We start from the raw sequence: 21414 nt of genomic DNA, 5'->3' as shown, positions 1-21414 counted from the left end.
CATCGATGGATAGAGTGCCCAGCAAACATTAAATCGTATAATTTTGCACGTGCCATGTCTTACAAGAAATCCGAATAAATCATAGTCGCATATAATATCAATCAAAGTATGTATTGTGTATATTTGAAATCGCATAAATTGTAAAAACTCGATTTTAAATACCTTTATCAAATTAAGTCGCAATTCGGTATAACAAACATCAATTTTATGATGTACATTGTCGTAAAATATATTTAATCCGCATCATATGCGTATATTACGCTGATGCAGTTTGTGTGTCGTATAAGCGTATAATTTAAATCGATTCAGTACTGTAGTGAATCGTGTTGCATGCTGAAGAAAATCATGAAACAGTAAATCATATCAGATTCTAATCAAGAACATATAACATCATATTGAAATGTCAATGAAATGCTGATGCACTCGAAAGTTTTAACCGCTGTTGAATTAAATTTCAGATCGGAGCCACATCGGAGCAGTTTTCACCATACATCAATCTGTGCCATTTTATACATTCATATTCCACTCCCAACACAAGTCAATCAAACAATTATTATTTCTACAAACATAAATACTATAAATACTATATATAAAAATGGCGATTCGTGAGGCTATAATAAACATTTCACGAAAATATTTTGCACCATTTATTTTTTTTTTTCATGTCTGTAATAAATCGTATATGAGCATGGCAAAAGTCGTATTTGGTGCTTTGGCAATTCATGAATATATTCATATTAGATCGCAATTCAATTTCAACATAATCGCTATTATAGCCGGTCAAAGTTGCATATTCATCCACACAAATTCAGTAAGCATTTGCCATGTATGTATATGGCCTCCACTTTTGCATGCATATGCCAGTTAGGCGCATTATATGCCAACCAAATTTTAGGGCATATGATGTTATATATACGCTTGTTATGCGTAACATTGTCGGATCAAATCGCATATCAGTCCAAAAAGCATCGCATATCGTTATATACGGTTTTATATGCGTACAAAATATGGCATATACGTATATCGACTCCACTTTTGCGTGTATATCATATATCATTCAAATGTGTCTTGGTTGTATGTATATCTCCTCCAATTATAGCTATTTAAACGACTTAATGTTTGCTGGGGAGCTCCGGTTGTCGCACGGCTCGCACGGCTATCTGGAATACAATTCTAGAGCAGTTACAACTCGTACATATAATACGACAATCGGATACGGTATCCCTGGGCTCTGTTGCATAATCAGCCTAACAATATTAGTTATAAGTTCCAAGTCTAAAAGCTACAAGTTCTAATATCTCGCGTTGTGTAATAATCATACATCGGACTCATAATATTAGTACTTGTTTTATTAGTAGCGCTTCATTGTTTTGTTAGTAACGCTTCATTTATCTGTCAAAGTCGCAGTTTGTTTATGGATATTATGGTTTTTTCTACTGTTGATGTGTGAATTCCCTGACATAACCCAGTATCATTGCGTTGGCTTCCTTGTCCGAGCCAATGGAAGGTTACTCAGCAAACATGCAATCGCATAACAAGCGTATATATAACATCATATGCCCTAAAATTTGGTTGGCATACAATGCGCCTAACTGGCATATGCATGCAAAAGTGGAGGCCATATACATACATGGCAAATGCTTACCGAATTTGTTTGGATGAATATACAACTTTGACCGGCTATAATAGCTACTTTTGCCATACTCATATACGATTTATTACAGACATAGAAAAAAAAACAAATGGCGCAAAATATTTTCGTGAAATGTTTATTATAGCCTCACGAATCGCCATTTTTGTATATGAGTATTTATGTTTGTAGAAATAATAATTGTTTGATTGACTTGTGTTGGGAGTGGGATATGAATGTTTGAAATATACGCATATGATGCGGATTAAGTATATTTTACGACAATGTGCATCATAAAATTGATGTTTATTATACCGAATTGCGACTAAACTTGATAATGCCCAGCAAACATTAAATCGTATAACTTTGCACATGATAAGTTACATATAAATTCGTATCAAATCACAATCGCATAAAATATCAATCAAAATATCGATCATGTATATCTAAACTCGCATAAAATGCAAAAACACGATTTTCCATGTCATCGATGGATTGAGTGGTAATATTGTCGGATCGAATCGCATATCAGTCCAGAAAACATCGCATATCGTTATATACAGCTCTATATGCGTACAAAATATGGCATATACGTATATCGCCTCCACTTTTGCGTGTATATGCTAGTTATATGCATCATATATCATACAAATGTGTCTTTGTTGTATGTATATCGCCTCCAATTATAGCTATTCATACGACTTAATGTTTGCTGGGTGGTATTTATAATCGAGTTTTTACATTTAATGTGATTTCAAATATACACGATACATACTTTGATTGATATTATATGCGATTTTGATTTATTCGGATTTCTTGTAAGACTTGGCACGTGCAAAATTATACGATTTAATGTTCGCTGGGTTGTGTTGGGAGTGGAATATAAATGTTTAAAATGGTACAGATTGATGTGCCATTGGCCACCAGCTATCTCGCGCGGCTATCTGAAATTTAATTCAACCGCGGTTAAAACTTTCGATTGCATCAGCATTTCATTGACATTTCAATATGATGTAATATGTTTATTATGATCTAATATAATTTACTCTTTCATGATTTTCTTCAGCATGCAACACGATTTACTACAGTACTGAATCGATTTAAATTATACGCTTATACGACACACAAACTGCATCAGCGTAATATACGCATATGATGCGGATTAAATAAATTTAACGACAATATACATCATAAAATTGATGTTTATTACACCGAATTGCGACTTAATTTGATAATGGTATATAAAATCGAGTTTTTATATTTTATGCGATTTCAAATATACACGATAATACTTTGATTGATATTCTATGCGATTATGATTTATTCGGATTTCTTGTAAGACTTGGCACGTGCAAAATTATACGATTTAATGTTTGCTGGATATACTTAATTGTTGGTGTGACTTCAGTGCGCCTCTGCGATTTGAAAGCCCGATGTAAGGCCCAATTACACGTGAAATTTTCTGTACCCTAGCAGAAGCCATCCGAAACGCTGCAAAAACAGCTCTATGATGAAAAGTGAAATTTATTTTCGGTGCATAATATTTCTCTCTATGGAATTTTTATTTATAAAAAACAACTTTTTTTCGTTATCCGATTCACCTAAAACGTTGAAACAGTATATCTCCGTACTCGTAGAATTCAAACAACAAATTGATCATTTAAAAAAAACAACTTGTAAATGAAATTACGGGTCCACTCAAAGTTTGTAACCATATATTGTTACAATTAGAACCTCACATAAAAAAGGAAAATTTGATTCTCACTATTTGGTTTACGGGAGGGGTGGTCGAAGGAGAAAAAACAATGTTCGACGACAGCAAAATGTGGAGATCCCAAACCAACGGAAAAACCCTATTAAATTTTGAATCCCCGCCATGATGGGTGGTTGGGTGGAAATAACCACTAGGTGGCTACGATGAGCAGGACTGGATGACAGGTTGGAATGGTAGGAAAGTGGAATGGTTGGAACGGAAGAATTCGGGAAGAAGGAAAGGAGGAGGTTTGAGAAAGGAATTGGAAAGGAATTGAGGCCTCTTGGGTTTCGACCGCGGAAGCGTGCAGACCGATCGAACCGATCAAAGTTTTATTTCAAGTCTATCTATTATTTCGGTGTGTAATACCACGTTGTGAATCCGACATATTAAGCGGTGAAACCGGTTAAAATAACCCTGCTCGCTGATCATCAAGGTGTTCAGCTAAACGCCAAGGACCAGCAAAAAGAGTGTGCCTGTCTCACCCTCATCAGCCCCGTGCTGGTACGGCTCACCGTAAAGGAGCTACGCAGGCCAGTTGTCACGAGGTTTTACGCTCACCTCGTTAACCTCCAAGGACGACAAGGAGGTTGCCACTTCACATCACGTCAGCTGCCGATCGCCGTTATTCCACATCGACCACCACCTCGTCGACGCCATTCCCGACCACGCCGTAGCCGAACACCACCCGCCAGTACCTGCCACCAATCGAGTAAAAGACCGATATCAACCAGTAACCGGAGAAGGATCCGTGAGTCAATAAATATTGTTCATTAACCTGAAAATTACTTCTTTTCGCTAACCCAAATCCGAAAGCTTTCCCACACAACTCACACGACGACCCTGAGACCCGAGGACCCAAAAGAGGCCTTTCGCGTTCACCCCTGTACGGTCATAGATAAGGCCGAGGGGCTTTGATTGCGTTCCCTTCCGGAACCAGCAGATTATATCCTCGGGGGCTGAGAGCAGCCGCACCAGAGTAAATCGTAACAAGTTGTAGTAATAATTTGCTGTTGTATTTTATTTATGCAACATTCACTAGTAATATGTAATATGTTTATTTTATTTATTTATTCATTTCGTCAAACAAATGTAGACTACACACTTATACACTAATGTTACAATGTTTTCTTAGGTTAAATATTATTTTTGCGGTACATGTTTCTTTTTAGCTGTTTTTTTATTCATTGTTCTGGATGTTTTGTAATTTGTTCTGGATGTTTTGGTTAGAAACAAATTTCGTGTTCTTAGTTGACGCCCAGGCACATAGAAATTTAGTTTTTTTAGTAATTCAGCTGACTGTACTCGTTGCGAAATTAGGTCATTAACAAAAGAAAGCATTGCAAATTCACGGCGTTCTTTTAGTGTATGGATGTTTATGAGTATGCAGCGTGCTTCATATGAAGGAAGTGGAAATGAGGTCCAGTTGAGTTTACGAAGTGCAAATAGAAGAAACTGTTTCTGGGCTGACTCAATGCGTTCTTCATGTACGACCATATACGGGTTCCAATCAATGTTATAATATTCCAGAATAGGCCTTACATGTGTAATATATAAAAGCTTTATTGTGTATGGGTCCTGGAAGTTATGTGAGAAGCGTTTGACAAAACTTAACACACTATTCGCCTTATTTATTACAGAGTTGTAGTTAGTGATCCCCGATAATCGTTCGATTACTCGATTAATCGAATACTTCCTACAGAAATCGATTACAAATCGAACGAATACTGCACAACCAATAATCGAAGCGAACGAATAATTTACGTCGATTAATCGATCCATACCCAGAGAAAAAAACGTACGGCCGCTGCAGTTTTATCTTGAAAATCAATCATTATCTTTGACGCTCCTTCTTCTTCTTCTTCAATGGCACTAACGTTCCTAGAGGAACTTCGCCGTCTCAACGTAGTATTACTTGCGTCATTTTTATTAGTACTTAGTTGAGATTTCTATGCCAAATAACACGCCTTGAATGCATTCTGAGTGGCAAGCTCTAGAATACGCGTGATCACAGTGCAAGTCGGAGGAAATTTCTTTGACGAAAAATTCCCCCGACCAGAACGGGAATCGAACCCGAACACCCGGCATGTTAGTTATGACGCTAACCACTCGGCCAAGGGAGCACCAACCTTTGACGCTCCTATATATTCGTAAACGACGCTGAATGCCGTCAACGCGAATTGAACTTCGTTTATGAGTTTAGGGGAGCGTAAAAGAAAATAATAGATTTTCAGGCGGAATGAACACTTTTTTGATTCCAGATGGCTTTCTAACAAATGAGAAATATTAGCCTAACTAATTATTTCTCTCAGTGTGACGATTATTCGATTATTTGGGCCGATTAATTGTATCGAATTACAAACTGCTGAAAAGTATCCGATTATTAAAAAATCGGGGATCACTAGTTGTAGTGTTCTATGAATGTGAGTTTACAGTCCAGGACGACGCCTAGATCTCTAACTATTTCACATTTTTCTACATTTTGATTGCCAAGACATATTACAATATTTGGTACATGTTTTTTTCTGCTAAATGTTATAGAGCTGCATTTTTTCACATTCATTTTTAGTATATTTTTATCACACCAAGTATGGAATACATGTATTTCGTTTCGAAATGCTTCGATGTCGTTTTCATTTCCAATTTCCGCGAAAAGCTTCATGTCGTCGGCATACACAAGTACATTGATACGCTTGAGAACGAAGTAGATGTCATTAACGTACAGAATGAAAAGAAGAGGACCAAGATGAGAGCCTTGTGGGACTCCCGAAGTGACTTTTACTGGATTTGAAAGAGAATTTTGAAAATGACACTATTAATATTAGTGTAAGCAACTTGTAATATTAGACTTGTAGATTTGTATTTCTAAAATCATGATGCAACAGGAATCTAAAAGTTACAAGTAACAACACTGAAGAAGTAGGCCTTGAGAAGCTGTCAAGCGCTCGTGAAGAAAATTTTTATGGTATTCCCTAACTAACTAACTAACTAAGCTAACGAACAAGAAGGCCAAATCTGTTCTTGTGGGATTTATTGCGGATGATGTTCTTGAAGTTGTCCGGGAAAAGGAAACAGCGGCTGAAATGTGGAAGGCTCTGGAAGAAACTTTCGCGAAACGGTCGGTATCAAGCCAGACGTTGCTCAGGAAGCAGTTGGCGCCGCTGCGTAAGAAGGAAGGATCGTCCATGCGAGCTCATTTCACTGTTTTCGATGACCTTGTCAGGAAACTCAAGTCCGCAGGAGCCAAAATGGAAGAAGGTGATTTGGTGGCGCAATTATTTTTAACTCTACCCGATAGTTGGTGGAGAAGGACCTGAAGCTGGAGACAGTCAAGCAGCGGCTGCTGGCTGAAGAGAGCAAACGGGAAGATCGTCTGGATGACTCGAGTGAAGATAAAGTTGCGGCGTTTGTCGGCGGTAGGAAAAAAACCAGAATCAGAACCAGAAGAAGTTTTCTGGTGTCACCGGAAGGCAGCGCAAATGTTGCGGTCGGTAGTAAGGCAGTTGCATTCATGGCAAACGGTGACCAGAGTAAGTCTGAAGCCAGGAAGATTCACTTCTGCGTGGATTCGGGATGCAGCGATCATCTCGTGAACGATGCAAGCCATCTGCAGTCCGTGCGAAAATTGAAAGATCCGTTCATCATCGATGTGGCTAAAAACGACGTGACACTGGTTGGGAAGTTTTCTGGAGAAATTAAAGGTATGTCCAACAAAGGGATTGAATTTCATATACAGAACGTTGTACTGTTGCCGGATCTACGAGAAAACCTGCTCTCGGTCAAGAAGCTCTTGCAGGCTGAAATCGATGTTCTTTTCACTGGTCGTGGAGGTCAATATCGTGCGGAGTACAAGAAGGACGGAGAACTGATAGGTGTGGCATATCTTCGTGGAAACTTGTACCAACTGGAATTGGAGGTCAGTTCTACGGGAAATGCTAATATCACTGTGGCCGAAACAAGTAAGTTGTGGCATCGTCGCATGGGTCATGCAAGTCAGCAAGCGTTGAACAATCTGGCGAAGCACGAAATGACTACGGATTTTGTGAAGAAAGTTGAGTCGATTGGTTTTTGCGATACGTGCGTAATGGCGAAGCAGTGTCGAGAACCGTTCGATGGTGTACGAGAACGTGCCACACGTCCGCAAGAGAGGGTTCATTCGGATGTGTGTGGTCCCATTGATCCGCCGACGTGGGATGGATCAAATTACTTTGTGGCGTTCATTGACGACTAGTCGCATTTTGTTGTGATCTATACAATTAAGCGAAAGTCGGATGTATTCCGGTGTTTCAAAGAGTTTGAAGCTATGGCTACTACTCAGTGGCAGACAAGGATTTGCAAGTTACCCGTGGATCAAGGCCGTGAATTCTTTTCGAATGAACAACTGAAATACTACAAGAAACGAGGCATTCAAGTTCAACTAACGGTAGCTTATTCTCCTCAGCAAAACGGGGTAGCTGAACGTTTCAACCGTACCCTGGTTGAAAAGGTAAGATCAATGTTAATTGATTCAAAAGTTCCCAAGAACATGTGGTCGGAAGCGGCTTTGACGGTGACGTACCTCTTGAACCGTTGTCCCACGGTGGCGTTGGATGGAAACAAAACTCCTGCTGAGATGGATGACTGTGAAACCGGACCTTAACAAGATCAGAATTTTGGGGTGCAAGGCCATGGCGTGGATCCCAAACCAACAGAGGAAGAAGTTGGATCCCAAAAGCCGCGAGACGATAATGGTTGGCTACGCTCCGAATGGATATCGGCTATGGGACAGAGCAACAAGAAAAATAGTGATTACAAGAGACGTGAAGTTCAATGAGGAATGCTTCCCGTAGGCAGACCAATTCGATGAAGCATCTGAGGTTCCCTTGGTGATCCCCACATTGTACGAACCAGAGGGGGACGTTTTGAAGAACTCTGTTCAAAAGCTAGATGCAGTTCCTGATTCCGGGATTGATGAAGAAGACGAGTTCGAGGAATTGGAAGAAGGAGAAGTAAAAGTAAACCCTGGGGCGCTCCCTTCGCAACAAAGAAGTGACGACTGTCCGGAGTCAACCACGAGGCATAGCGAACGGGAGCGCAGGCTCCCAGGTAAGTTGCTTGACTTTCTAACTGGATTTAGAGCAACCTCTGCTGCTGGAAATTTTAATTCTACAGATCCACCATCATCCTACGCGGAGATCGAAGGGCGTGATGTTCAGGACCAATGGCTGGGGCTGTCCGTGATGAGCTGAAATCCATGGAAAGCAACCACGTGTGGCGCCTGGTGAAACGTCCAGCAGAAGTGAAGCCATTACAACCGAAGTGGGTATTCTGCGTTAAAGAAGATGCTGATGGAAATACTGTGAGACATAAGGCTAGGTTGGTCGTGAAAGGGTTTCTCTAGAAACCTGGCCTCGATTATCACGAAACCTATGCACCAGTAGCTAAGCTGACGACGATTCGAGTAGCCTTAGCTGTTGTGTTGCAGAGAGGACTGTTCATACACCAGATGGATGTGAAGACGGCTTTCTTGCATGGTGAGCTTCAAGAGAAAATTTTCATGGCCATACCCGATGGTGATAAAGCGGAACCTGATATAGTTTGCCAGCTGCAGAAGTCATTATATGGTCTCAAGCAGGCTCCAAAGTGCTGGAATGAAAAACTCAATGAAGTATTGTTGAAGCTTGATCACAGCATGATTATTGCTTATACACCCGGATCGACGAGAGGGGGAACGATGATGTCTACCTAGTTATATACGTCGATGACCTGCTGATCATGGGATTAAGGATCAAGACTGTTGAAGAAGTGAAAAAGAAGTTGTCTCAGTTCTTCAAAATGACGGATTGTGGTGAGATGCAACACTTCCTTGGCATGAAAATTGCGTACGATCGGATACCAGGAAAGGTGCAGATTTCGCAAGGAGCTAGCATTGAAAAAGTGCTGAATTAATTTGGTATGAATGATTGCAACCCAACAAGAACACCCATGGAGAAAGGATTACAGCTGACTTGCAGTAATACTGGAACCGTTGATGAACCGTACCGAGAAGTTCTAGGCAGCTTAATGTACGTTATGACGTCCACTCGGCCGGACATTTGTTTCCCAGTTGGATACCTTGGACAATTTCAGCAAGAACCGGAACAACTACACTGGACAGCCCAAAAACGAGTGGTACGTTACATGAAAGGTACGAAGGACATGTTTCTGGAGTTCTCTCGTGGCAAGGACGTGGAGCCATTAGTTGGATTCATTGACTCGGACTGGGCGACGGATACTGTGGATAGGAAATCGGTAAGCCGATTCTTATTCCAAGTTTATGGCAACACGGTCTCATGGTCAAGCAAGAAGCAAACAACCGTGGCTACCTCCTCCAGCGAAGCCGAATACGTTGCGTTGAGTGCTGGTGTGACAGAAGCAATTTGGTTGACTGGACTCTTGGGCGACCTTGGTGTGAAGATTACGAAACCGATACCTATATACGAAGACAACCGTGTCTGCATTGGGATGGCTCAGAACCTGGAGTGCAAACGAGCAAAGCACATCGATATCAAACACCATTTCATTCGGGATCACATTGCAGCAGGACGCATACGAGTAGAACATGTTCGGACTGAACATCAGTTGGCGGACATTTTTACCAAGGTGTTGGACGTTGGAAGATTCGAGGATCTCCGGCGGATTATAGGACTTCACAATCGAGAGGGGGTGAAGAAGTAGGCCTTGCGAAGTAGGCCTTGAGAAGCTGTCAAGCGCTCGTGGAGAAAATTTTTATGGTATTCCCAAACTAGCTCTCAAGTTTTACAGACGTATTTCAAATAAACTTTAATTGTTAACCGTTATAGAACTACGACTTTGTCTCACTGCCAATCTGCCTAGTCATTCAATTTCAATAAACACTAATACTATTAGTGAAATTTCGATTATGCCCTGTTGCATAATCCAGAAAACCTGAAAGACAGCGACACCGTACCTTCTATATGCCGAATAGCATACCTAGTACTGGCTAAGTACGTTGATCGCAGATAATTTGTTTTGCTCTATTTTGTTTAGGTTTTGTGTTTCAGGGTTTTGTTTACTCCTGAAATATAAAGAAAGTTTTGGCATTTCTTGTTTTTAATTGAATTGTTTTGAACTTTGAATTCTTTCGGATAAATAAAATATCGCTGGGAAAGTGAGATGGCGTTTGTTAGCTACAATCTGTAAGTTTATTGGAAAAAAATAACAAGGAAACCGCATCCTTCCAGCCGTTTTATTTAATTATCGTGAATAACACCGATATTCCATCATATTCCATTTGAACAGTGACCAATGTAGCTTTTGCTCTAACACGTGCAACGAGGAATTTCGCCACGCGCTTGTCCCTACTCACCATCAAGAGCAGATGTTAAAAACCATCCTACAGAAATTTAGTAGTTTCACTACTCAGTTAAGCAGTTATCCAACGTGCGACAAATGTCACCAAGAGCTCAAAGCCGTCCACAACATTCCCGACAGCTGCTTCCTAATTGTGCCCAGCGTCGAACCGACTACCATTAAGATGGAGCCAGAGTTAATGATTGATGACCACAAGCTCTTGGATAATGGTAACATTTTTAATACTGATCCAATTGAACAGGAAGTCGGAACGCAAACCAAGGAACAAAATGAAGACTTCGCCGTCAAAGGACGGATGAAAGACCACATACGGTTACACACGGGTGAGAATGTTATGCTGATAATTTATTTTAAAAAGAAACCTTTACAATATGAAAAATTATTTTGCTCAAAATTTGAACACAAATTTCATGAAATCTATTCAATAAACAATTTAGCAGAATTATTTTTTTGCAGATGAACTTCCCTGTCCGGATGCGTTTAAAACCCGTTTCACGCTTCAAGCGCACATTAAAATTCATAATGGTTGGTAGATAATATTTTGCAATAATGAACCATCCTTCCAGACTTAATCCTCTACAGGTGAACGTACCTATTCTTGTCCACAATGTCTGAAAGCTTTTAATAAAGCTTCAAATCTCAAAAAACACATTCGGACTCATACGGGTTTGTAAAACATGCCTTATTACAATATACCTTTTAGTAGATTTATTTCTATGCAGGTGAACGTCCTTTTCATTGTTCGCAGTGTCCAAAAGCGTTTAAAAATTCGTCAGCGCTCCAAGAGCACATTAGAATTCATACGGGTTGGTAAAAAGATTTTGCTACAATGTACTATTCAACAGAACCATTCATTTGCAGGTGAACGTCCCTATTCTTGTCCACACTGTCCGATGGCTTTTAAGAAAGCTTCAAATCTCAAACAACACATTCGAACTCATACGGGTTGGTAAAACATATCTTATTACAATAAATCATTCAGTAGAATTATTTCTTTGCAGGTGAACGTCTCTTTTCTTGTTCGCAGTGTTCAAAAGCGTATATAAGTTCTTCGTCCCTCCTAGAGCACAAACGAACTCATACGGGTTGGTAAAACTTTTTACTACAGTGTACCATCCAGCAGTGTCATTCCTTTGCAGATGAACGTCCCTATTCCTGTCCACATTGCCCGAAGACTTTTAATCAAACTTCAAATCTCAATCAACACATTCGAGCTCATACCGGTTGGTAGAACATGTCTTACTACAATGAGTCATTCAGTAGAGTTATTTCGTTGCAGGTGAACGTCTCGCTTCTTGTCCGCAGTGCCCGAAAGCTTTTATGAACTATTCATCGCTCCGAAAGCACATTAGAACTCATAGGGGTTGGTGTATCATGTTTTACAACAATGATCCTTCCAGCAAAATCATTCATTTGCAGATGAACGTCCCTATTCTTGTCCACACTGTCCAAATGCGTTTAAAACCCGTTTTACGCTTCAGGCGCACATTAAAACTCATAATGGTTGGTAGAGAATGTTTTACAATAATGAACTATCATTCAGCAGAGTCATTCCTTTGCAGATGAACGTCCCTATTCTTGTCCACATTGTCCAAGGACTTTTAAACAATCTTCAAATCTGAAAACACATATTCGAACTCATACGGGTTGGTAAACCATATCTAAACTATCATATATAAACCATTCAGTAGTCATTTCTTTGCAGGTGAACGTCCCTATTCTTGTTCACAGTGTCCAAAAGCGTTTATGAGTTCCTCAGCGCTCCAAGCGCATATTAAAACTCATACGGGTTGGTAAAAATATATTCCTATGATGAACCATTCAGCAGAATCATTCATTTGCAGGTGACCGTCCCTATTCTTGTTCACGGTGTCCCAAAACGTTCAATAGTTCTTCATCGTGCCGAAGGCACATTAGAAATCATAGTTGTTGATATAGACTATTTGAGTACAATGACACATTCAGGAAATTCCATTCCATTCATTCGAGTTGAACGGCATCAGTTCTGTCCACATTGTTTCAAAACGTTCAAGGAACCCAAATAGCTGCAGATACACAGAAGCTAGTATTTCCAACAGATGGTATGACACTAATGTGCGATTCACATAGCACGTTACGGAGAAGAACGTCTACGTTCCGTCAACGTCTCCACCAATTCACACATGCAGTCAATGCTTCCACCAGCACCGTCACGTCAGATGCCAAAATGATTTATTTAATTTTATTCATGGTGTCGCAACCTACAACAATTTTAAATTGCAATGCCCTCTTTCAAATCAGCATGCCTAGAATCAGTTCTAAAGGCTGATTTAGACGATGCCAGTCAGCGCTCTAGTTGAAGTATCCAGTGAACAGAGAACAGACACTCTGTTCAAGTTACTTGTACCAGTATCGAACAAGTAATTGGCCTCTAACTTGAACAGAGTGCCTGTTCTCTATTCACTGGATACTTCAACTAGAGCGCTGACTGGCATCGTCTAAATCAGCCTTAAATTTTGAAAAATTCAATGAGAATCATTGAATTTAATTATTCAAATGCTTAAACCCCGTAGTCCGACCCTTATGCAACAATAATAATAAATAGAATAATTCTTTCAACTAGTCGCGAATGATTTTCACTCCGAAATTTGGAGCTAAGAGATATGTTGGCATAAAAAGTACAGTAAGTTACTAATAAAGCGATACGCTGAGGCACCACTCAGTGTCGCATTGGAGTCGGTTTTGACCAGTAATTGGACATTTGCGACTGGTGGCGACTTTCAATGTGGGGCCATAATTTGGGCCTCGAACTCAATGTTTACAAAAATGTCCAACTAGAGGTAAAAATGTCTAATTCAACGTGTTGCATCACAGATCTGTTCAATTAGCTTAATGTCGATGTAGATGTAAATTACTGTACAACCAAATCAAAACAAAAGCCGAGACACAAAGCCCAGACAAAAACTATGGATGGGTTATACCCAGCCGGGTGCTATGATTGATGCTAGGATCGTTAGCAAAATCTTAAGCAGAACTGTCAGTGGGATACCCAATTCATAAGAAAACAAAGGGAAAATGTCAGTGGGATACCCGATATGTTGGCTCCTGTCAGTTCAATGGGGGTTCTCTAAAGACGTCACCCGGCTGGTTATACCCAAGATGTGTGGAATAAAGGTGTGACTGGGTCGTCAATAAGTGCGCGAGGGGAAACGGTATAACTATACAGAGGATTGTGGGAAGGGATTTGACTGCAAATAGAGATGTCTAAATTTTTCGTTTATTCGATTAATCGTGGGGTCATTTTTAAATTTAAATTTTTAAATGTCTTTCAGTATTCGATTAATCGAGCGAATGTTTATTTCTTGTAATCAAAACGAACAGTCATTTATAATAAAAAAAATGATGTCATAATTTTAAGTTACATTAAATAGAATTTTGAAATAAACATGGTACAGAATAATGGGTCTTGAATGAAATGGTATTTCAGTATATTAATAAATTTGCCATTTCATGATTTTTGAAGGACGATTGAAAAAAGAGCACACCATGAAAATGATCCATAATATTTTTATTGTACCAACATAAAATGTTTACTGTTCAAAATTACCTATTCTTCGAATGTTGTTGAAATAGCTGATTTGTGTGTATTTTTCTGCTTTTTCCCTATAACTACTAGTTCTAATGAAGTATATTTATAGAACCATTGACCACTAGTATGGTATATTTTCCTTGGCACCCGAAGTTTGAATACTACTATTTTAGAACGGGAGTTGAGACCTCCTTCTTCAAGTCCGCATGTTACTCCTGCAGACCCTGAATTCTTCCCATTTTTATGCTTCAACCGTAAATGGTTTAGCATATTCGATGAATTTCGACGAAATACCGACGGTTAAACAAATTTAGCACTGTATTTTTTGAAAAAAATATTCTCTTTTTTATTAATAGCGATTACTTTAATTATTATTCGATGTATTCATATTTAGATTTTTCATTATTTAATACAAAATTACTCGATTAAAATTTCAGATATTCGATCAACAATCAACCGACGTCTCTAATTGCAAAACGCGGGAAAAATATCTCCATCACCGACCGACACCGAGAGTCGATTTATTCTCTTGAGCTGAAACATATAATAAGATAGAGTATATTACAAACCTAACCATAACCGTGAAAGACTTACCTTTCAACTTTTCAATGCTCTTATTGCCACCAAAACAATTCCATACACAAGAAGCAAAAAAAAAAAAATATTGCAAAATATTGCAGATTGTTAACATACAAAATCCAAGATGGCTGAAAGGCCTTTCTCATAAGTCGCGCTACCGTATTGTATTTATCGTGGGTATAACCACGATAGATACAATACGGTACCGCAACTTATGAAAAAGGCCTTTCAGCCATCTTGGATTTTGTATGTTAACAATCTGCAATATTTTGCAATATTTTTTTTGTTCTTTGTGTGTGGAATTGTTTTGGTGGCAATAAGAGCATTGAAAAGTTGAAAGGTAAGTCTTTTACGGTTATAGTTAGGTTTGGTAATATACTCTATCGTATTATATGTTCCAGCTCAAGAGAATAAATCGACTCTCGGTGTCGGTTGGTGATGGAGATATTTCACCCGCGTTTTGCAGCTAGAGATGTCGGTTAATCGTTCGATTAATTCAAATAATCGAATATCTGTATCAGTAATTTTATATCGAATAATGAAAAATCAAGGTATGAATACATCGAATAATTATCAAAGTAATCGCGATTAATTTTTTTTCAGAAAATACAGTGCAAAATTTGTTTAACCGTCATGGTGTTTCGTCGAAATTCATAGAATATGCTAAATCATTTACGGTAGAAGCTTGATTCCTAGGTGGTGGAGGAGACTGGGAAGAAGAATTCAGGGTCTGCAGGAGTAAAATGCGGACTTGAAGATGGTGGTCTCAGCTCCCGTTCTAAAATAGTAGTATTCAAATTCAGAGCGCCGAGGAAAATATACCATACTTGTGATCAATGATTCTATGACCAAGCAGAGATATTCAAACAAATCAGCTATTTCAACAAACAACATTCGAAGAAAAGATAATTTTGAACAGCCAAAATTTTGGTTGGTGCAAAAAAAATGCATGTCGGACTCGACTAATATCGACAGACTCGATAATATGTGATTCGATTATATACAATTTTGAACTCGATTATATACAGTTTGGAAAAAAATATTTTTTTTATATTTTAAGAATGACTTATTTCAAGAAGGAAGGTAACCTTTTAACGATAAGGTGAAATTTAAGTGGCTATTACATGTACAGTGGGGTGAAAATCGTCATTTTTGAAGATTTTGCTTGAGTTTTTACCAGTTATATCGTTATATCGTTATTGCAGCCAAATTAAAAAAGCAGAAGTTGGGTGTCAAAAAACAAATTTTAGAGCGGTTAGAGAGCTTTAATTTAATTGATAGAAATGATCTAGTTGAATATAAATTTTCAGGATAAAATTAATAATAACACATTAAATATTATTAACTTTCAAGTTTTCCACTTCCAAAATGTTAAAATCCACTAATTTAGATGTTCCACTACTATATCCTGTACAAAATTTTCTCATATTTCAAATGAAAGCAACAGAATCGTCTTTCGTAGCGTAGTTTTTAAAGTAGAGCCAGTTTGAGGCAACACGTCCGAAACAAAAAAAAATAGTTCTATAACATATAACATTGTTGGAATTCGAACATATGCGTAGAAGGATTTTTATTCATCAAATATGATCGTCTATTGCCTCCTGAAAGAATCTGGATAAATTTATTTTGACGTAGGACTACGTCTAACCGGAAGATATAGGGGGTGAAATGGAAATCTAGGCACTGAACAAGTAGGAAAAAATGCAAGATTTGGAACGCTTATAACTCGAGCATTTCTCAATAGATCGCAAAGGTTTTTGCATCAATTGATAGGAAATATATCTACGCATCTATCATAACGAATAACATTTCATTTTTCTTGAGATAAATAATTGAATAATTGTGAAATATCAAGCATTGTCAAAATGCACTATGTGCCCATTTTTGATTGGTCCATTTTGTGCTCCTCAAATCGTACCGACCAAAACGGGGCAACCAGAGCAGCAGCGAAATAGAATGAAGCACGATTGGAAAGAAAAAAGAAAAACGAAACATTGGTCGCAGTCTCACAAATGCGTAATTCTCGAGCCAGACAGTCAGCTTAAAAATTCCCGCTCCGCTGCCGTAACGATCATTCTCATTCTCATTCAAACCGTACACCACATCGGTTCGCATTACAACACATCAACAAACCAACACAAGCAGCCATGACTGGACATGGTAAAGGAGGAAAAGTGAAGGGAAAGGCAAAATCCCGCTCGAACCGTGTTGATCTGAAGTTCCCCGCAAGGGTAGCTAGGCCGAGCGCGTTAGTACCAGTGCACCAGTCCACCTAGCCGGCGTTATATAGTTTCGGCCGCCGAAGTGATCGAGTTGGCTGGCAAAGCTGCTCGCGACGATAAGAAAACCCGCATTCGGAACAGAACACATTCGGTTCGGTGGACATCAAGACAACAGGCAGTTGCAGCGAGTGGCGAGTGGCAAACGCAATCGCAAAACGGCATCAGGTAGCAGAAGAAAAAAGTTTGTTCTTTATACAAACTGCTTTGGTGGCAAATCCAGAACAAGGCGACATCAAGGGCGTTCGAAATGGTTTTTTTCACAACCACGAGTACTAAGTTTTCTAAATTGGAACCATTCCATAAAACAAGGCGCTTTTCAGGGCCATTAAACCTTCCAAAAAAGAGTTTAGGAAATACAGTTCAATGCTCTCTAAAACATTATCCAAAATAATAATAAAACACAAATTGATTTTCTCATAATTTGTTTGCCAGGATCTGATGAGTATGTGAATTTGGCAGTTGTTCTGAGCTTATTGATTGTTGGGGACTTTCCTGATTATTCAATTTTCATCAATTCTTAAATTGTTTCCAGATTGAAAATACAGTAATTTACTATTAGTTCGACATTTAGCTAATTGGACGGACATGTAATGCGACATATTTAGTTGGTCATTTTTGTAAACATAGAGTCCAAATTATGACCCCACATTGAAAGTCGACACTGTACCACTGTCATCGCAAATGTTCAATTACAGGTTAAAATCGCCTCCAATGCGACACTGAGTAGCGCTTCGGCACGTCGCATTGAATGTAATTTACTGTAAAATATGTCACAAGCTGGATGGGAAGAAATTTTCCAACTGTGAAAGCTGTGACGAGTGGCAAATGCAATCGCTAAACAGAAAGGTTTAGCCGAACAAGATGGGGATATCGAGTGATAACAAAACAATAAACTCTTTAGATTGAAGATAATTTTGTGATCCTGAAAAGGACCCTTTTTAGCCTGCATGTGAATCCAACGAGCGAACAAATCGTAATGAATGTATTTTTTTGCCATCGCTCCCTTTTAACGCTCATTCGTTCGTCTCGTTGGACTCGCCCCTCTGGCTGAGTCTGCCGTTTTCGTTCTATCCTGTGAGTGTGTACCGCTAGAGTATAAAACACGCTGACCCCAAAAAAATACCTTATTTTCTTTCAAACCGTAAACCCGTGTGGTTGTACGGCATCGGCATCGTGGACGTAACAAAGGAGGACAAGTTAAGGGAAAGGCAAAGTCTCACTCGAACCGTACAGGTCTCCAGTTCCCTGTTGGTCGCATTCACTGATTGCTCCGCAAGGGTAACTAGACAGGGTAACAGATTGGTGCCGGAGCACCAGTATACCTAACAGCGATTATAGAGTTTCGGCCGTCGGAGTGCTCGAGTTGGCTTGCAAAGCTGCTCACGACAATCAGAAAACCCGCATCAAGAACAGAGCAGCTTCGGTTCGGCGCTCATCAAGGCAACAATTAGTTTCAGTGAGTGGCAAAGTGTTTCTCCGGCACGTCGCATTAAATGTAATTTACTGAACAACATGTCACAAGCTGGATGGGAAGAAATTTTCCAACTGTGAAAGCTGTGGCGAGTGGCAAACGCAATAGCTAAACAGGAAGGTTTAGCCGAACAAGATAGGAATATCGAGTGATAACAAAAAGACAACACCAAACGTTCTTTTCAGAATCATCAACATGTTCATAAAGAGTAAACAGTAAACTAATCCATTTTTCAGGTAGATAGGTAGGTATTCACGTAGGAGAAGAAAATAAAACAATATATATAAAATATATATTTAACAAAAGCTGTCCCCTTTGTATAGTCCTACGTCACTCCGGTTATGTCCCCGACATTACCCACCCGTCTTTTTTTCATGCGAGAAAGGTATTTTCTGACTTTGAGAAGGTGAATCAAAAATCAAATTCCTCTTTTATATTCAAGAAATGAAAAAAACATACAAAACCGATTAAAAACTTTTTTCTGACTCGATTATATACAGTGAAAAGGAATCAGAAACTGTATATAATCGAGTCCGCCCTGTATTGTGCATCATTTTCATGGTGTGCTCTTTTTTCAATCATCATCAAAAAATCATGAACTTCAAAATTATGACATATTTTTTTATCATAAATATCTGTTTGTTTTGATTACAAGAAATAAATATTCGCTCGATTAATCGAATACTGAAAGACAATTATTCGAATCAATTGAATTTATAAAAATCACCCCACGATTAATCGACAATCGAATAAACGAAAAATTTAGACATCTCTATTTGCAGTCAAATCCCTTCCCACAATCCTCTGTATATTTATACCGTTTCCCCTCGCGCACTTATTGACCACACGGTTACACCTTTATTCTACACATCTTGGGTATAACCACGATAGATACAATACGGTAGCGCGACTTATGAGAAAGGCCTTTCAGCCATCTTGGATTTTGTATGTAAACAATCTGCAATATTTTGCAATATCTTTTTTTTTTGCTCTTTGTGTGTGGTATTGTTTTGGTAGTAATAAGAGCATTGAAAAGTTGAAAGGTAAGTCTTTTACGGTTAAAGTTAGGTTTGTAATATACTCTATCTTATATGTTTCAGCTCAAGAGAATAAATCGACTTTCGGTGTCGGTCGGTGATGGAGGTATTTTTCCCGCGTTTTGCAGTTAGAGACGTCGGTTATTTATTCGATTGTAAGGTTTCTGGAATTTCAAGTTTTCCTATATCTAATATTCTTTGTTTCTGTGTTCTTGGTTAACAAAAACCTAATGCATGTTTTTGATGGGGCATAAAAAGATGATATAAATGGATTTCTAGGAACTTCTTGCGATTTGTTTTATCGTCGATATTGTTCAGCTCATATATCATAGAAAAAAACCCGAAGCTGTAACTGTAAAAATAACCATAAGCCACCGATTAATTTATAATTTACAGTTTACAATTCTTCCGCAAGTGCATTTATTTCACAATTGTGTATATGCGTAACCATTATATTTAGTGAACAACTAAACGAATGTCAAACATTTGTACTTTACTTTTGCACGTATGAATCTAACGACGAGTATATCGACGAATAATATATGAATCCATTCAATCCGGTGACAAAAGGACTAAAATCAAATAAGAATAGTCCGAAAATGATATTATGCATTATATTTAATAAATATCCCACGCCACTGACATTAATTTATACATTTCATTGAACAATATTCTAAAATAGGAAAAACAAGTCACTTGTCCAAAAAAGTTACTCCTGTACGCGCGTCGGTGTCTCAGACCGAAGGGGGTGAAAAAGTGACATACGTCCCCTTCGTACCAACTTATACGATACGCTAAACGATTATGAACAACGACTGACGAAGTTAGAGAGAATCGCAATGTCGTAGTGTTGATGTTTTCTGAGAAATGAACGAATTATTGATTTCTTGGTCTCTCAGACCTATGCGCGAGTATAGGAGTGTTAACCGTCATGGTGTTTCGTCGAAATTCTTTGGATATGCTAAATCATTTACGGTTGAACCATAAAAATGATTCCCTGGTGGTGGAGGAGACTGGGAAGAAGAATTTAGGGTCTGCAGGAGTAAAATGCGGACTTAAAGAAGGTGGTCTCAGATCCCGTTCTAAAATAGTAGTATTCAAATTCAGAGTGCCGAGGAAAATATACCATACTAGTGGTCAATGATTCTATAAATGTACCTCTTTTGAACAAGTAGCTATAAGGACCAATCAGAAATATTCAAACAAATCAGCTATTTCATTCAACATTCAAAGAACAGGTAATTTTGAACAGAAAAAAATTTATGTTGGTACAATAATAATATTGTGCATCATTCTCATTGTGTACTTTTTTTTTCAATCGTCCTCAAAAAATCATGAAATGGTAAATTTATCAATATACCAAAATACCATTTCATTCAAAAACAATTATTTTGCACCATGTTTATTTCAAAATTATATTTAATGTAACTTTTAAAATTATGACATCATACTTTTTTATTACAAATATGTCTGTTCTTTTTGATTACAAGAAATAAATATTCGCTCGGTTAATCGAATACTGAAAAACAATTATTCGAATGAATCGAATATTTAAAAATGACCCCACGATTAATCGACAATTGAATAAACGAAAAATTTAGACATCTCTATTTGCAGTAAAATCCCTTTCCACAGTCCTCTGTATATATATACCGTTTCCCCTCGCGCACTTATTGACGACACGGTCACACCTTTATTCTACACATCTTGGGCTATACCTGTGATATAACCGCAAGGTTGA

At 38.5% G+C, this 21414-nt stretch overlaps 2 protein-coding genes and 2 long non-coding RNA genes across 4 annotated transcripts; all 4 read left to right on the top strand.

The window, feature by feature from the left end:
* The first annotated feature begins 9347 nt into the window (after nucleotides 1–9347).
* Nucleotides 9348–10079, top strand: LOC129766098 (uncharacterized). The gene has a single exon (XM_055766555.1). It carries the CDS (start codon nucleotides 9348–9350, stop codon nucleotides 10077–10079), a length of 732 nt encoding a protein of 243 aa, XP_055622530.1.
* Nucleotides 10080–10393: 314 nt separating this feature from the next.
* Nucleotides 10394–14986, top strand: LOC129767401 (zinc finger protein 135-like). Its single transcript, XM_055768266.1, has 13 exons — nucleotides 10394–10561; nucleotides 10665–11059; nucleotides 11193–11261; nucleotides 11319–11402; nucleotides 11459–11542; nucleotides 11598–11681; nucleotides 11738–11821; nucleotides 11876–11959; nucleotides 12016–12099; nucleotides 12156–12239; nucleotides 12299–12382; nucleotides 12442–12525; nucleotides 12581–14986. The coding sequence occupies exons 1-13, from the start codon at nucleotides 10539–10541 to the stop codon at nucleotides 12667–12669; spliced, it is 1332 nt and encodes a 443-aa protein (XP_055624241.1). The 5' UTR covers nucleotides 10394–10538; the 3' UTR covers nucleotides 12670–14986.
* A 135-nt stretch (nucleotides 14987–15121) lies between these two features.
* LOC129769828 (uncharacterized) lies at nucleotides 15122–17144 on the top strand. Its single transcript, XR_008741979.1, has 3 exons — nucleotides 15122–15223; nucleotides 15285–15434; nucleotides 15487–17144. It is a non-coding gene; the product is annotated as an uncharacterized LOC129769828 (long non-coding RNA).
* Nucleotides 17145–19574: 2430 nt separating this feature from the next.
* LOC129769108 (uncharacterized) lies at nucleotides 19575–21069 on the top strand. The gene is made up of 3 exons (XR_008741815.1): nucleotides 19575–19679; nucleotides 19737–19828; nucleotides 19932–21069. It is a non-coding gene; the product is annotated as an uncharacterized LOC129769108 (long non-coding RNA).
* The last annotated feature ends 345 nt before the right edge of the window (nucleotides 21070–21414 follow it).

Source organism: Toxorhynchites rutilus, chromosome 2 (assembly GCF_029784135.1).
Source record: "Toxorhynchites rutilus septentrionalis strain SRP chromosome 2, ASM2978413v1, whole genome shotgun sequence".
In the NCBI taxonomy this organism is placed as follows: domain Eukaryota; kingdom Metazoa; phylum Arthropoda; class Insecta; order Diptera; family Culicidae; genus Toxorhynchites; species Toxorhynchites rutilus.
This window is presented reverse-complemented; position numbering and strand designations above follow the sequence as displayed.

Coding starts and splice junctions, on each gene's coding strand:
- LOC129766098 (XM_055766555.1), top strand. CDS start 9,348: ATGGAGAAAGGATTACAGCTGACTTGCAGTAATACTGGAACCGTTGAT.
- LOC129767401 (XM_055768266.1), top strand. CDS start 10,539: ATGGCGTTTGTTAGCTACAATCT. Junction 11,262..11,318: donor GCACATTAAAATTCATAATG/GTTGGTAGATAA, acceptor AATCCTCTACAG/GTGAACGTACCTATTCTTGT. Junction 12,526..12,580: donor GCATATTAAAACTCATACGG/GTTGGTAAAAAT, acceptor ATTCATTTGCAG/GTGACCGTCCCTATTCTTGT.